Below are 13,013 nucleotides of genomic sequence, written 5' to 3'. Positions count from 1 at the left end.
AGCGTCTGAGGGCGGTAAGGGGAAGGGGCTTCCCTGGCCTTTCACTGGCAGGAACACAACGGACCGAGCCTCGGGAAAAAACAAACAAACAAACAAACAGCCGCGCCTCCCCGCCGCGCAAGGTGGAGGTTCCCGCCTGAGCCCGCCGGCGGGAAGCTGCCTGCAGCCAGGCGGGGCCGGGGGCTGCTGCCGGGAGCGGCACTGAGGGAGGGGGGCTCCACCGCCGGGCGCCCCGCCCTCGCCTGTCCCCGCGGCTCTCCGGAGCTCTCCAACCCCCGCGGGTGACCGAGCACGGCCGCCTCCGCTGCCCGTGGGCCCTGGCCCTGCCCCCGCCCCGGCACCTCCCTGCCGCTGCCGCAGCCGCCTCCCGCCCCTCAGCCCCGAGAGGCGCCCGACGGTGCGGGCTCCCCTCACCCGGCCGAGCGCCGCCGCTCCCGCCCACCTCCCACTGCCCCCCGCCCCCCGCCCCAACGGCCGCCACGCGCCGGGGCGGGGGCGGGGCCCGGGCGAAGTGCCCGCCCCCGGGCTTTCCTGAGCCGCCTGGAGGGGCCAGTCCCGCCCCCGGGCCCGCCCCCGGGCCCGCCCCCGGCCGCGCGAGGGAGCCGTTAAAAGCCTTCCCGCCCTCCCGCGCGGGCAGGCAGCGGCGGCGCCGCGCCGGGGGTGTCCCGTGGTGGCTGTCGGGGCAGCGGCCGGGGCAGCGGCCGGCGCTCAGGGCAGGGCGCTGGGTATCAGCGATGCTGGAGAATGGCTCCCTGAGGAACTGCTGCGACCCGGGCGAGCGAGGCCGCTTTGGCTCGGCGGAGCGGGAGGCGGCGGGGCTGCCGCGGCCCGCCTGGGTGGCGGCGGTGCTCTCCAGCGTGCTGATCTTCACCACCGTGGTGGACATCTTGGGCAACCTGCTCGTCGTCGTCTCCGTCTTCAAGAACCGCAAGCTCAGGAACTCAGGTAAGGGCTCGAGCCCCGGCGCCCGCAGGTGGTAACGAGCGCCCAGAGCACCGGGGGCACCCTGGACCCCGCTTCCAGCTGCCCTGAGGAGACCCGCCAGGTTGTGGGTTCCGGACAGGCCACCCGCTAAAGGCGGGGGACCAGGGAGAGCCCCTCTCTCGGTCCCTGCCCTATAACGTGTGCGGGGACCTCCTGAGGCTCTGTCCTGTGGCGGTCGCTCCTCGCACACTGCCCCTGCGCTCCCCTTAGCCTGTCCTGCCCTGGCCCTCAAGGGGGGAAGCAGATCATTAAGTGCCTCTTGACAAGGCAATGTGTAGTCTCTGTGGAGCTGCTGGTGGGGGGAATCGGTGCCATCTGATTGAAATACCAGAGATGAGGAGTATGCCCAAAACCATCGGAGGAAGAAAGAAGGAACTTTAAAACTTGCTTAAAAGTACTTCTGAAGATGAGGTGCTGTGCATGTGTGGGAAAGTGGCTCAGCCCATGCTCCGGAGTCTTCATTGGAGTTCACAATACTCTTTCATGAAACTGCCTTTCTTCTTGTCTCCTCACCAAATATCCTCCAACCAGAAAGTAGCAAATAAAGTTGGGTGTTTTCCTTGAATCGTGTCTATAGTTTTTCTTTTGTGTGTTCTAAGATGTGGCTCTGCATGTTTCATTTGCTAAACTTACTTGCTTTCTCTCCTTGTCTTTGCTGGGCTAGTTACACGTGTCTCAAACTAAACAACTCTGTAGTTAGCACCAACTTCTCGCATTTTCCTCCTGGCCAGCTTTGTAACTGGTTCACAGATGAATTCCCACTGCATGCGGTTGCTCTCGCCCCCACCCTGTAGACGCAGTGGCTGCCAGTCATTACCTGATGAGCCCAGCTCAGCTGCTGCTCCCATACCTGCACTTGGCTGGCTGTTGGGTACTGGTGTGGTGTAAGGTGCTACCCCCTGAAATAGTGGTGTATCTACTAAAATTCTCACAGCAGCAAGTAGGTCCAGAAACTGCTTGCTGCTTCGGATCTTGAATGCCATCCAGGGTAACAACTTTGCTGAGAGCCGAGGGAAGTCAAGCGTACAACGTCCCCCGTGCTCGCAGAGCCAAGGGGCTCTGGATCGTACTGGTCTAGCTCCACACCCAAGAGGCAGCAGGCTGCTTCCTCACTGAGAGGAGTGAGGGAGAACCACTGACTCGGTTCTCTGGGGAGGGTTTTTATTTTTGTTTTGTTTGGGCTTTTTAATGGGTGTCTCTTCCTGAGCACTATCATGTTTCACGTGCAGTGACTAGAACTCCTGCTAACTGGAAGTAGTCACCCATTTGCCCTCGTTTTACATTAAACAATGCTTAGGAACAGAAGCCGTTTACAGAGGGCTGAGACTTCCTCTCCCTATTCATTACACGTCTAACCGCATGCGAGGGATGCTGGCAGGTCCCCTGGACGTGGGGCTGAGCGATCGCACCCCACAGAGCAGCGCCGAACTTGGGGACGCCTGAAAGTGGGGTGGGGGGCGCGGCCCTTTGGCTTGTGCCTGGGCTGTGCTGCCGAGAGCAGCGGAGCCGTGCCGAGGTCGGTAAAGCCCTACCCGGTGCCGAGCCCGGGAAGGCAGCACCCCCCGGTCGCCAGCAGTGCCGGGAGCGGCGCCGGGGCGGGCGGGCGGGGCTGGGCGAGCCCCGGGGAGCGGCCGGAGCCCTCCCGGCACCGGGGGAAGGCGCGTTCCCGGAGCGATTCGCGCCTGGGCTCCGGCGAACGGGCTCCCGGGGAAGAGCGCGGCCGGCCCGAGGCAGCACATGCCGGCCGAGGCGGGGGCGAGCGAGGGGCTCTCTTGTGAAGCGTTTCCTTCGTTCAAAGGACAGCAGAGGGGAGGGTTTGGACTGGAAGAGAGTGATTCCTGGAAGAATAAGTTGCAGGATACTAATCAAAGTGCTCTGTGGAGTCCTATGTTGAAATAAGACGTGGTCTTCTTATCCAATTCAAATACCTACTAATTGATCTCTTTCTAGGATCATCCTTAATGTGGTGTCACTGACCCTGTCCCAAGGACCTCTTCATCTTTGATAAGTACCATGAAGAATAGCAGGGAGTTTCTTCTGCATAATCTTCATAAAGTTAAATACCTCTTCTTAGTTTTCCATCAGGGAGAGATGGCTCTTGGGGATGAAACTGAAAGAGGACAGTTTGGTAAACGTCCACAGAGGTCTTTTCAGAGAAAATTTCTTAAGGAGGGAGCAGAGTGGAAGAGGACTGCAAACTGATGTGGGTGGAGTGATGGAGGGAATGGGGAGGTGGTGGAGAGCTAAGGCAGTGCTTGGGAGCCCTTAGCCTCCGACAAGGAAAGAATATGGACAAGCAGGTGGACTTACAGGTTTTCCTTCCTGAGCAAACCAGTAACAACATGTTTGTGCACGCAAGAGTAGCAGATGTGGTAGAAAGCGAAATGGTGAGGAAAAATGGTATGAAAGGAGTTAGGCTTGTAATAAGGGATGTCAGAGAGGGACAGGATGAAGTTAGTTGAATGGTTGTGACAAGAGATGGGGTCCAGATGACCGAAGGAAAAAAGAGCTATAACACCATGAACATTCAGTTCTCTTTGAAGAAGCTAGTGAGAGATTTTCTTGGATAAGGATAAGAGTTTGGAACTTCAAATAAGCTAAAGGTGTACGAGGAATAAATTAAGCGGCTCTGCCCACTTCTTTAGAACAAATAGTTATCTTCCCTTCAGAAAGAAAAACAGGGCGTTAGCATATTTCCAGGATTTATCAACACCATTCTGTCCTAGGCTTTACAGAGAAATCTGAAAATTGCAAACAATGTAATTATGTATCACTCTCCTTAAAATTAAAGCATGATCAAAACCAAATCTATTTTAATGCTGTTCTATAATATGAGGCACAAGAATGGAGTGAAATAAAATGACATATTAGCCTTTATGCTGCTAAGTACTATGCTCAGCAGGAGAGAAATGGAGAATGGGTAGGATTGGTGCTTTTAGAGATTGCTCCTAAACTCTTTAATTAGGAAAAAGAGATTACTCCCACTCTGTAAACAGTGGAATTTTGCCAGCCTTACAACAAAAAGATTGTTTCATAGCATACAGATGCCTCTATCCCATGTTTAAATTTGTTTTTGGAGGGGGAGGGGAAAATTTGTGAAGGCTCTTCCAAGTAATGCATAGCATAATTGGTATGAATCAACATCTTTGTCTCACACAACTGCATCCAGTCTTTCTGTGAGAGCAACTTCTGATCACTAAAAGTGATTTAATTTACAGAAATTAATGCTTTTATCATTTCTAATTTGGGAGGGGAGTAACTTTGTCCAACACACTACAGAATTATATAAAACTTTGTATACTGAAATAATAAAATAAATTAGTCTGTCTTTCTAATTGAAATGTCAAATATGTTCTGAATTTTCAAAAGCAACTATTGATTTTGGGTGTCTTCAACTGGGCATACTTAATTGAAGGCAACTTTTGAGGTGAGAAACTTTTGAAGTGCTAAATTTTACATGTGCTCGACAACCACTGCTGGGTAGTCAAGTATGCTGAAGGTGCATCAAGTCAATCAAAACTACTAGATGCTTTTAAGAATTTCAGGATACATTTGTATGGGTTATGGAAGATCTTCAGAAAGCGAGAACTGACAAGGTACCTCCCACAGGAGGGATATGAAGAAAAACATTTGGATTTCATTGGCCTTAAAGCCAGCATAAAATAGGGGAGAGGTGAGAATGAGGCACCTTAACGCATTATCATTTCAAAGAGTAGTGAGGATTTGGGAGCCTTTGACTTTTGGCAGAAGGCCTACAATTAAGCTTGGTGCACTGCCATAGAATACATTAGCAGAAAGTGATACTTTTAGTGCACTGTATCAACCCTCTTCACTCCCTGCACTATTTCCCTTACTATATATACAGCTAACACAGCACGAGGAGACCCCGATTTCCATTTGAAGGACAAGGTGCTGTTGTAACACAAATCAAAATTCATGTTTCTTTTACCTGTAAGAACATGGGTGTGTTTTCATGTTTAGTTCTATCTAATGTGTGTGGCTATAGACATGGACAATAGTTCTCATATGAACATCCGTACAAAGTAAAATGTTCCCGCACATAGAATTGTAATTTTGGTACTCTTCTGTCTACTAAATAAACATGTTCAGCAATATAACCAAATCTTTTACTCTTTTTCCATGCTATATGCTATTTCCCTTTCTGTAATCTTCACTCCATATCTGTGTAATATAGCCGAGGGCATGTTTTTGTCATTGTTATATGCTGTTTTCGATTATTCTTCATCTCTTTGGCCACACCAGTTCTCTTCCTCTCCTTTATTCCTCCCCTACTGTTATTCCTGTACACTGGGACAGAGAACAGTTGTCTTCTGGGGTGGAATTCATCTCTCAGAAGACTACAGTGGAGATACCTGTTTCTGAATGTCTTCCCTTGGGCTCCCTTTATAATCAATGGAGAAAAATAAGCATTTTCAGGGCATAGTTAATCTAATTTATTTTTTACATATACATTAGGATTACATCATTCAGTCCATAAAAGTGTTTATTTCTCTTCACTATAAAAGAAATAAGGACTATCTCAATGTAGTCACCCACATTTGGGTTAGAGGAAATCAACATATGAAGTCAGAAGTCATCACATAATTCTTCTAGTAACTTGTCAAGTCCCATTTTTAAATTTGCACATTTTCTTCCTTCACATCACCTGTCCTCCAAGAGATCATATTGATCCAAATAAGGCTGACAAAAACAAAAAAAAAATCATCATTACCAATACAATGGAAATGTTCAACATGCTTCCTGAGTCCTGAAACCACTTGGCAAAAGTGTCTTTTAATATCAGCAGTGATGCTGACAAGAATATATTTTGATGAGCAGAGCGTGAGATCCCATTCTTATGGTTTCAACTTTTGTACTACTGACTTCTTGAACCTTGGATCCACAGACTTCTTAGCTCTGGGATTGTATGTGTTTGGCCTTCACATTCTCTCTCACATTCAGGACCTCTAGCCTTGAAGCTGCTCAATACTAAGAAATTAATGGGAATATTCAAGATGCACAGAAGTTCATTGAACCCAACACTTAAAGCTCTTCTATCTCTTTGTAATAAGACTATGGTTCAATCTTTTTTTTTTTAATTTTAACTTTGTGCTTATTAATTGCTAATTTACAGTAGATATTTTTATTTGTAGAACTATAATTATCATTTAACTTGGATGGATCATCTCTCTACCTGGTGAGAACTCTTGTGCTGTATTAACGGAGAATAAACACATATTTACCTCTCAACCTTTGTTTTTTCATGGTAAACAAGACAAATACTTCTAGATTCCTGTAATTAACCAGGCTTTTAATTTCCCTGATTGTTTTATGCCTCTCAGTTCACATATCCCAGCTGAATTAGTCCTGAAAAAGAGAAAATTGAACTGTTCACAGTAATGTAGGTGAAGTACAACCAATACCTTCAAGAAAATAATATTAACATTCTGTTATGTTCTGTCCTTCCATCAATGGGCAAAATGGACCTGGTGTGCCTCGGAGCCACATTTTCATGTGATAGCATCATATAGATGACTCTTGGTGCCGTCACTTGTTAGTGCAGTGCTTTTTTTTTTTTTTCTTTTTCAGTCCACACAATTATTCCTTCAGTACCTGACCTCATACCTCATGCTATTTTACTGTAACCATTCTGCTCTTTTAGTCCTCAAGGAAGAAAAGATCTTGACATTTCCCTGTATCAGTGTGAGCTCTCAACTTTGTACCATCACAAAATTTCATTAGTTCCCATTGTGTTTTGTGACATAATACTTCTGAATCAGACAAAATTAGTTCAATGTAGGTTATTTCCGTCCAGTCCAACAATTTTCTTTCATCACCACGCAGGCAGTGGTAGCAACAGACTGTGTGTGCTTCCAAGACTAGATCAGTTTAGAGCAACCTCCCAGGTACAGAAAGTCTAAATCCAGCTTTTATCAAATAAAGATGATCAGATTAGTTGTTACATCTACTTTGGACAAGCTCACATTGAATTTTATTCCATTTGTCTTTACCTGCATCTTTAATTTTCTTTTCCTTCCAATTTTGCTTCTGCAGCCTTGCCTACAACTGAGATTAAGAAGCCCAAAGATTTCTCAATTCATTCTTCCTTTGCAGCTGATTCACTGCCTTAAATACAAATGCCATTTTAGCATATACCCTATGGTAGACAAATGAATCTTCCAGAGGTGGCAACACTGTTTTAATTTTCTTATTATGCCCTGATTAACTGGTTTTCTGACACCATTCATGCAAAAAGAAAGCAATTGTGCCAGCACCATAGTAAGGGAGAAGGAAATGGATAGTAAAGTGTGAGAGCACCACAGCTGCAGGTGAGTCATGGCAAAACTGTTCTTTGGGATGCATGTAGGAGTCAAGCTCTGTGCCACAGCCTGAGAGAAATCAGAACTTCCCTACGGACAGTGAGGACCAGAGAACACATTCGGCCCATTTCTACAGGTCCCACGTAGCATTCCGTCCTTTCAGAACCCATGACACTATCTCTGAGATAACAGATGTTAAAAAATTCCTGCCATCAAGTATATTCAATCTCTCTGACATTTTTGCTTTATTGTAGATATGTTAATTCCTCACCTGTCAGCCTGCTTTGTCCCCAAGCCCACCTTTATTGTCCTTATTAAACTGTAGTAAAGTCTTTCTTCAGACCAGTAGCCATTTTGAGTCGGTTTACAGATAGCCCCTCCCCCAGTAACTCCTTTTTCCTTCTGTTAATGTGGTGAAAGGGCATTTTATTCATTTTAGAAGTCTTTGCAAAGCCAGTGAAGTTTAGCGTTTTTGTCAGTTCCCATTTAATCCATTTTTGCACTCTCTAGCAGTATTCTTTGGTGGACATGTCTTTTCCTATTCCTTCTAGCCTCATTCCTTGCCCCTGGTATCATTGCTGAGACTTTTCCTGCAGTTAGATCTGGAACTTTTTCTTATTTTTTTCCCCTCTTTTGGATGCAAGTTCCAGAGAATATTTTTGTGTCTTTAATATGAAAAAATACCAAGTTTCCTCCACATTCAAGTCCCCAAACTTCTCAATACAGTTGACTTCACTTTCTTAATTAGCTTCTTTTATTTATCAAAATGTGCACACCCCCTTCTTAGTTATCTGGTTTGTTTATTCTTCCATTTAATTTAAACAAAATAATCTCATCTGCTTTCAGTACAACCTTATTTTCTATGACAGTCACTTCAGGGATGTCTTTGTTCTTTATCAAAACAAAGGCTGAGTTGTGCTGGCAAATAGACTCTGTTTTGAAGAAATTGATCAGATGTATGTCCAGAAATCAACAGCCATTAGTACATTTATTATCTCCTTTACATATGAGGATCTGCTGTGTCCCATCGTTAAGCTGTTTCCATTAATATTTCCCTACTAAAACAGAAGTGATCTCATCCAACTGCAGGTTTCTGTGTACTTTCCTGCACATTGTCTTTACAACTCTTCCCCCATGTAATTTTGGCTTTTACTGGGATATCATCCTCTCTCTTTTTTTCTTCTTTATTTTTTTTTTTAATGAAAACTATACACCTTTCAGTTAATATTTCTCTTCTCTGATCATTGGTGCAATTCCATTCCAACAGAATTTTTTCCATAAAATTTGATTTTAATTTCTCATTGGTTTTGGATCCCCTATTTTGTTGCATAGGTTCCTGGCATTCTTTTACTGACTCTACTGCTTTTGTTATTACCACTCCAGTTGAACTCCTCAATCTTTGAGCTCCTACCCTCTATATTTGTGGCTACCACCTTCCTGAAGCCAAGATTCTTCCATCCTGATTGTTAAATGAAGAAACTACATGATTCCTTCTTAGGCTCCCTTCCCATCTCTCAATTTAAAGTTCTTTTATTCATTCTGCTTGGATTGCAAGCTGGAATCCTATATGAAGTCTGTCCATGAAGATATGAAACCTCTTCTCAGAGAATACCTCAAAATGATCAATACTCCAAGTATTTCTACATAAGTTCTAGAATTATTCAGTCATGTGCCCATGACTCATCTCATACTTCTAGTTACATTTCTGTTCTCTTCTTGGAGAGGAAACAGAATAAATTCATCACCAATTGGATCCTCTTTACTGTGAGACTTGGTTCAAAGAGTAACCAGCTGAGAAAATAAATCTTCAAAGTTTTTGAATTATATTAAATTATAAAATAATAACTTTAAACTTTTTTGACCTGTTAATAATTCCAAAAGTAGAAGAGCAAAGTGAAAAGCCAGTATTATTCATTTGCAAATTAGGAAAATTACTTTAACAAAGGAAGTATCCTTCAGCGAAAGGAAGTATCCTTCAGCAAAAGGAAGTAAACCTTGCAAGTAAATTTGGAAAAAGTAAAAATCAGAGACCTAAGAATGTTCCAGATGAGAAGAAATCTAAAGAATATAGAATTATAAAATATTTTGGAAGTAGAAAGTTTGTAAGAAAATTATCAGCCTAAAGGGATTGAAAGAAGCATTTAGGAGTACAGAAACATGAGAAAAATAATTTCTGTATCATTCTGCATCACAGGGGATGTAGGAGATAAACAGTTTCCTCAAAAGGAAGTATCTGCTTTTTATGCATTTGTCTCATTTTCAATGTTTAAGTACCTATATGAATATTATTATAATAATATTACATGACACTTCCACAAACATTGTCATCTTTCTGCTACAGAACAACATCTGTTCATCTGTTGTTTTAGACTGACACAACAAGGGCAACAATTGTTATCAGAAAATATCACACACAGCCACTGGAGCTAGCAGTCTGACTAGCAGGAAATATATCTGCTTAATACATCGGCCTTGTAAATATAATTATGTTAACTAATTATAAGTTCAAAGCTAGCATCAAATTGTAAAATATATAACTGCAAAAAAGGCAGGGACCTATAAATGGCATCCTTATGTCTCTAAGATTTGCTCAAATCCTGCCTGAAATTCTCACTGTCCTCTCATTCTAAAGTCAGTGCAATTTTTGAAATTACTTCAGCATACACAGCATTTCATTTGAGCTCAAACAGGGAAAAGGACCTTAAGGCAGGTGGTTATCATCCATGAATATTTGTAATCTAATCAATCTAGGTATTTTTATTTCCTACTTGTAATTCAAGTAAAAATAATCTACTTACTGAATGTTATCTGCATTTTTTTTTTTTAAAAAAAGTGTCTATTCAAGCTACTCACGCTGTGCAGATCCTGCCCATGGTGAAGTTTATCAGTGTTGTAGTCTTTAGGATGTTGTAAAGACATTCTTAGAAGTAGACCACTCTATTCAGTTTTTCTACTGACAAGTAAAAGGATGTTCTATTAAAATATGCTGCTTTGCTTCAAGACAAGTAAAGACATGCAGGTGGTGTAGTCACTATGTTTCAGCTGGGATGTATCCCATCCCTCTTTTCTGTGAACTACAACTTATGGTTCTTAAGACTCTTGGGAATCTATATTCAAGAGACTGAGCATTCCAGCCAACCCATTTGAAATCAGGCATTACTCACTGGAATGCACAGGGTATAATTTTTTTATTGTTACAGAGGAAAAGTTTCACGCAACACCTTAGTTGGAATTTCCAGCTTCACTCAGACAAACCTTCTGGTCTGCAAATACAAGACAACATGCAACTTTAACACACCTTTGAACTTTCTTCCATGTTGTCCTTTAAAAACAGAGGGCCATCCTTTTTAGCCCCTCAGGTAAAGGTTAATTCCTCTATCTTCTTGAAAGCACCTCAGCAAACTCCTTCTGATGTAGCAAACTACACAGTACCTGCTGCTGCACCACTCTGAAGTGAAGCCACTCATCACTGAGGACATCTTTTAGCCTCAGTCATTGAGGCCATTAATTCTGAGTTCACGCTTAAGGACTGCATCCTTCATGTATCCAAGAGCTGCTAAGAATGGTGGGTGTTACCCACTGTACTGAATACAGAAATATGCAGAAAGAGTCAGCATGCTATTACTTCTACATAAGCATGAAATGAAAATAACAGATTTCCCAAAGTGTTCACAAGCTGAGGAACTTTTGGGCATCAGGTTGTTCAAAAACAATCCCCACTTTACACCTATCTGCAAAATTTCTTAATTCCATTATCTACAGAGTTAGCATTCCAAAAAAGCAGATGTGAATCGTTTTACACAAGGAAATTGTGTACATTCTGAAGCAAAGAGATGATCTTTCCTAAAGTTTTCCTACAGGAATCAGCTAACTACACTATTAAAGTGTAGCTAACTACCAGATAAAACTTGTAACTTCAATGGTAGCTACACTAAACCAGGTAACTAACCAAGTAACTAACTGGTAACTACACTAAACCAGCTAACTGCACTATTCAAAGCATCACCAAAATGATCATGCATTCTCTTCTAAGTAAAATGCTATGATTTCTCAGATCTCCAGTGTTTTACTTATGAAATGTAAATAAAAATCACCTGCAAAGGACAGAGAGAAGTATTTTGGAAACTGTAAGAGATGCAGCTATGTATTCCTTCTTTTACCCCCAAACACTGCCAGTATCACTGAGAGCAAAAGAACTTAGCTAAAGAGTTGAAATGCCTTCCACAACAACTCCCAGAAATTTCATGTATAATTGATTTTCAAGACAGGATTACAAGCCTGTGGGTAGCCTCAACCTATGAGAATATGTGACATGTATCCAATTAGTGTCTCATTCTTGGCTATTGCTTTTTAGATCAATTATGTCATAACCTAAGCAAAGTTTGACTTAATTAATGGTTGGAAGACAAACAGTCAATAAAATTACAGGATGCTATAAGGTACCACTTCTGATTCATTAATAAGGTACCATTTCCAAAAAGCATGAAAGACAAGGTGATTGGTAGTAATCAGCATGGATTTACAAATGGAAAATCATGCTTAACCAACATGATAGCCTTCTACAATGACATGATTAGCTTGGTGGATGAGAGGAGGGCACTGGATGTTGTTTACCTTGACTTTAGTAAAGCTTTTGACACTGTCTCCCATAACATCCTCATAGACTAGCCAACAAAGTAGTGGTTAGATAAGTGGACAGTGAGGTAGTTTGAAAACTGGCTGAATGACTGGGCCAGGGGGGTTGTGATCAGTGGCACAAAGTCCAGTAGGAGAGCAAGCCACTAACAGTGTGCCTCATTGGTCAATAATGTGACCATTACTGTTTAACTTCTTCATTAATGACCTGGATGTTGCGGCAGAGTGTACCCTCAACAAGTTCACAGATGACACAAAACTGAGAGGAGTGGCAAATATGCCAGAAAGTCATGCTGCCATTCAGAGGGATGGGGACAGGCTGGAGAAATGGTCTGACAGGAACCTCATGAAGTTCAACAAAGGGAAGTGTGAAGTCCTGTACCTGGGGAGGAACAACTTCATGCACCAGTAGGGACACCCAGCTCAAAAGCAGGTTGGCAGAAAAGGACCTGGGGCTCCTGGTGGACAAGCAGCAGATTGTGAGCTAGCAATGCACCCTTGCAGCAAAGAAGGCTAACAGCCTCCTGGGCTGCATCAGAGTGTTGCCAGCAAGCTGACAAAGGTGATCCTTCCCCTGAGCACTGACACGGTCACACCTGGAGTGCTGTGCCCATTTCTGGGCTCACCAGTCCAAGAAAGATATGGACTTACTGGAGTGTAGTCCACTATAGGGCCACTAAAGTGATCAGGATCTTTGAGCATCTCCTGTATGAGGAGAGGCTGAGAGACCTGTGACAGTTCAGTCTGGAGAAGAAAAAGCTCAGGGGGATCTCATCCATGTGTACAAATACCTGGTGGGAGGGAGTGAAGAAGAGGCAACCAGACTTGGTAGTGCCCACTGAGAATACAAGAGGTAATGGGCACAAATTAAAGCCTGTGGAATTCCATCTGAACACAAGAAATTTTTCTTCATTGTGTGGTTGGTTAAACACTGGAACAGGTTGCCCAGAGATGATGTGGAGTCTCCATCTCTGGAGATACCTGACTGGACACAGTCCTGGGCAACCTGCTCACACTGACCCTGCCTGAGCAGGAGGGGTTGGACTAGATGATCTCAAGAGGTCCCTTCCAACC

At 43.7% G+C, this 13,013-nt stretch overlaps 1 protein-coding gene across 1 annotated transcript in view; it reads left to right on the top strand.

The window, feature by feature from the left end:
* The first annotated feature begins 691 nt into the window (after positions 1–691).
* Positions 692–13,013, top strand: part of MTNR1B (melatonin receptor 1B) — a 30,696-nt gene continuing 18,374 nt past the window's right edge. The window contains exon 1 of the mRNA XM_074817012.1: positions 692–945. Coding sequence (XP_074673113.1) covers positions 735–945 — 211 coding nt within the window. The 5' untranslated portion in view covers positions 692–734. The remainder of the gene's footprint in view (positions 946–13,013) is intronic.

This window comes from Strix aluco, chromosome 2 (genome assembly GCF_031877795.1).
Source record: "Strix aluco isolate bStrAlu1 chromosome 2, bStrAlu1.hap1, whole genome shotgun sequence".
NCBI lineage: Eukaryota > Metazoa > Chordata > Aves > Strigiformes > Strigidae > Strix > Strix aluco.
The sequence above is the reverse complement of the archived record's forward strand: the minus strand, read 5'-3'. Positions and strand labels throughout refer to the sequence as shown.